Here is a 4677-nt window from a genome sequence, read left to right on the forward strand (position 1 = left end):
GAGAGAAAACATTCTCTCAGGCTTTCACAGAGAGCACACTGGCCAAGCAATGGCCATAACTCATCCACTTGGCTGACACTGAGAACGGTTTTACAATCTGAGGTACAGGATCTCAGGATAAATCCTGAGGGGATTTCACTGACCTTATCAGACCAAAAAGCTACAACTCTTGTTGCCTAAGTCCTGCTTTACTTTGGTCTTAACCATCAAACAGAAAAGTATAAAAATGAAATCATAAGAAGTTAAAGCCCTGCTGTTATGTTGAGCTGTAGGGGACTCAGGTCAACAATTTCTGACACTGCCAGTCAAACAGAAGACCCAATACTACTATGGGCTACTGGACTCTTTTAAAATATTTTGCTGAGTTTACACACCTGTAATATTCAAATAATGGAACTTAACCAAAAAAAGGGGATACGGATGAATGTCCATTTTGTATCTGTGTATTCAATGTGGTTAGGATAGATATATAGTTACATTCTCTTAATGAATAGAGGGATTTGTTCTAATGGTTTTAGGATATCATGTCCTCATTTATACAGCAATTAACCACTAGGAAGAATGTATGCAATGTGTTAATTATTGAAACTGTCCAATTTGATTTGAAACTGTCTCACTGCTATTTGTTTATCAATAAAATTATGGGGAAAAAAATAAAATAAAATAAAAATAAATAAATAAAAGTAAATCAGGTGTGGTTTTCAAAACATTGCCAGATGGTATATTTACACAGAATACCAAACACTAAAAATGAATAGATTTCATGAATCCATGAATCTTACGAACATAAAGATTGACAAAGCAAAACTGCAGAAGAAGTTATAGAATATTTATAAAAAGGTTTCAAATATGTAAATCAATACAATATGTTGTCAGAGGATACACACAGGCACTAGAAGTCAAACAAATGCATGAAAAAGGTAAATGTCAACCTGATAATAGCACCTTTCTCAGGGAAGGAGTTTAACTGGGTAGGAACACAAAGGAGACTTCAGTTCTAATGACAATAATGCATTTATCAGGCTGGTATATACTAAATGGTAAAGAGCATTTGCTACCTTTTACTTCATATGGTTTGAATGTCCAAAATTTTGTTGCTACTGTTACTTTAAATAGCTAATTCAGACAACCCAAAGAAAAAATGGTCAAAGGCTCAGAACAGGCAGTTTTCCAAAGACAATAAACAAATAACCAGTAAAACACAGGAACAGTCATTCAACATTAACTGCAAATCAGGTGCTACCTCATAGGATGACTATAATTAAAAATGCACAGAAGAAACTGGGCATGGTGGCACACACCTATAATCCCGGTACTCTCGGGGACTGAGGTACACTGAAGCCCAGGATAGCATGTTACTTAGAGAAGGTAAATTAATACAGTAACTTGGAAGAAAATGTAGTATATGCATACAATGTAATATTTTTCAGCTATATAAAAAAGTATTAATTCAGGCTACACCATGGATGAATTCTGAAAGCCCTATGATTCCACTGATATGAAGAGCAAGAATTAGTAAATCGAAACAAATTAAAAAATAAAAAATAAAACCATAAAAAAATAGATCAGTGAGTACCTGCCAGAGAATAGAAAAAGAGGGGCAATGAAGAATGACGGCTGGGGGCTGGGGAGATGGCTCAATAGAATAAGCACTTCCCTGGCAAGCACAAGGGCCTGAGTTCAATCCTCGGTTTTGCAAAAAGAAAGAAAGAAAAGAAAAGAAAAGAAAAGAAAAGAAAAGAAAAGAAAAGAAAAGAAAAGAAAAGCAAAGCAAAGCAAAGCAAAGCAAAGCAAAGCAAAGCAAAGCAAAGCAAAGCAAAGCAAAGCAAAGCTAATGAATGCAAGGTTTCTTTTAGGGGATGAGAATGTTCTGGTATTAACACAACTGCACAACTATGAATGCTCAGATAAGTGAACAAAGGAGTCTTGAATTGTAATTCTCCTTGATCACTTTTATGCCACTAAATTATATATACGAATGGCCTAATATTGTTGAATACTTCAACAACTTCGGAACACTCTTCAACAACCATGAGATGATTCTCTTCCTTACAATCTCATTCCCAAAGTAAAGAGCTTAACACTTCAAAGAAAGGCCAGCTTATTTATAGTGGCCAGATTTATGCTATCAGGGTTTATGAGATTATAAATGAATGTTCCAGATGCTGGGAGTCCAGTGCATAGAGCAGATTTTCTCTAAGATCAAGTCCACAGATAATGTGTAGATGCTGAGAATGCAGGCAGCTAGTTTCAACTGAGACCCACAGAACCAGACCTCCTATAAATGAGCTCAGGAATCTGTATGTGTATTTTAAATTGCCACAGGTTATCTCTATGCATGCAGAAAGACTACAGACCTTACTTCAAGAGGGACAGTTCTAAAAGGTTGACTAGGAGTAGGGGGTGGGCCAGATAGCTCAGTGGTTTAAAGCACCTGCTTAGAGAGAGTCAAGGACTGGGGCTCAATCCCCAGCATGCTGTGCCAGCCCCGCCCCCAGGGCACGCTGAGCCAGCGATTAAGACTGGAAGTGGGGGCACTTCCCAGCCAGCACTTGGGAAGCTGAAAACAGGAGAATCACTGAGTCTGATCTGTGTAGTGAGACCTTGTAATAAATACAAGGAAGGAAGAAAGGTAGGTAGGCAGCTGATTAGGCCACTTTTTCACAACTAAACTGATCCTTCAGGGGCTGGGGAGATGGCTCAGTGGAATAAGCACTTCCCTGGCAAGTGCAAGGACCTGAGTTCAATCCTCGGTTCCGCAAAAAAATAAAATAAAACAAAAATAAACTGATCCTTCTGCTGACATCATTCTCTTTAACTTTCTTTGAAAAGGTAATTATGAAGGATACTTGGGTCCTATGTGAATTATATTCAGTTGTTAAAAAAAAGAAGACCTACACACATATAACGTAAGTCACAAAATGACCTAAAAAGCCAAAATTCCAAATTTCCTTAATATTAAAACACATACATTTATAAAATTCTGGAGAAATAACTTTGAAGTGACACTAAGAAAAACAAGCTTAGCATTTTCAGCTTCGTCCACTTACCTGTGTACATGAAAGAAGACAGAGGGTACCTCAAACCAAGGGCATCTTCTGTAAAGGAATCAACAAAGTCTTCCAGCATATGAAGCCCAAAATCTTTGCCTCGGTATTTCTTTCTTACAAACATGGTATCAAGAACTGGCAGTTGGTAACTCTGGGTAAGAAACGAAACACACATGCTTCCTGCAGACATAAGAACAAAAACCCAAGATTAAAATATGTATACATTCGATGAACTTACTGCCTTTCCAAAATTATTTGCTTTTTCTTTTATCAAGAAGGTTTAAGAAATATATAAATTCCACATTTTCCAGCTATCATTACATAGCATGTTGCATATGATAACAAGACATATGTAATTTATGTTTTTCATCAGTATCGGGAAACACAGGTCAAACAGCTACTTCTAGTTTCTAAAATATATTATCTATAGATTTTGAAACTCATCAACTATCAAAATTTCAGAGCATTCAATTTTATAACAGATGAAGTATATAATTCCCACCTCAGCACTCCAAGTCAGTCAACCTTTTCCCTTCACTTTTCCCTTAGTGCTTCTTCTCTCTCTTCCTTCATTGATCAATTGAGCTATCTATCCATCCATCCATCCATCCATCCATCCATCCTCCCTTCTTCGAGATAGAGTCTTGCTTTATAGTCCACACTAACCTGGAACCCGCAGCAATCCTTTCTCAGCCTCCTAAGTACTGGGATTACAGGCAGGTACTACCATGCTCAATTTCATTTTAATCCACTTGATGGTGGTAAAGAAGTGAATTCATTCTCCAAAATTTAAAGCCCATATTAGAAACACATGTCTTAGAAATGACAAAGTCATAGCCATACCACTCATCAGAAATGGCTAATTCAGCAAACATGTTGTAGCAGATATATTTCTAAATTCATCTGTCTGTTTAAAGTTAAATAGGAGGGGCTGGTGAGATGCCTCAGTGGTCTAAAGCACCTACTTAGAACAAGCTTAGCAAAGCACAGGGACTGCAGTTCAATCCCCCAGCACCACATGCCAGCCAGCGCCGCCCCCTGGTGGGCTGAGCTGGCCACACACACACACACACACACAAATAAATAAATTTAATTTAAAAATTAAAGTTAAATAGGAGATACTGTGTCTGAATCTGTCTCTCTAGAGGCATGGCTATGCCTTTTAAGAAGCCTGCTGTCCCTAAAGCAGCAGCAGCCAACAGGAAGTTCAATCCCTTTGTGAGTCCTGATTGAAGAAAGAATGGAAAAGGTATCTCAATGAACCTTTCCACATCTGCAGGAAGACTGTGTCTTCACCCTTTTGCAAAGAGCTGAGACAGAAGTACAATGATTGAACTCTGCCATTCCAAAAGGATAATGATGTCAAGGCTGTGGAAGCACACTATGATGATCTGCTAGCACACAGGCAGGGTAGTCTACATTTACAGGAAGAAGTGCATCATCTACACTGAACAAATGTAGCAAGAAAAGGCAAAAAGCACAACTGTCCAGGTGGGTTGTTATCACCAGGGCAAAAAAGGCCTGACCCCAAAAAGATCCTGGAACACAGGGCCAAATCTCACCAAGAAGGAATGGAGGGGCTTGAGAGATGGCTCAGTGGTCTAAAGCACCTACTTAGAACAAGCTT

At 38.3% G+C, this 4677-nt stretch overlaps 1 protein-coding gene across 2 annotated transcripts in view; it reads right to left on the reverse strand.

The window, feature by feature from the left end:
- The window catches only part of Fam169a (family with sequence similarity 169 member A), a 78768-nt gene that overhangs the window by 25171 nt on the left and 48920 nt on the right, over positions 1-4677 (reverse strand). For both annotated transcript variants that reach the window (XM_023703660.1, XM_004643486.2), the window contains one exon: positions 3051-3230. In XM_023703660.1, the coding sequence (XP_023559428.1) occupies positions 3051-3230 (180 nt within the window). The remainder of the gene's footprint in view (positions 1-3050; positions 3231-4677) is intronic.

The sequence above is a fragment of the Octodon degus genome, unplaced genomic scaffold (assembly GCF_000260255.1).
Source record: "Octodon degus isolate 3935 unplaced genomic scaffold, OctDeg1.0 scaffold00177, whole genome shotgun sequence".
Taxonomy (NCBI): domain Eukaryota; kingdom Metazoa; phylum Chordata; class Mammalia; order Rodentia; family Octodontidae; genus Octodon; species Octodon degus.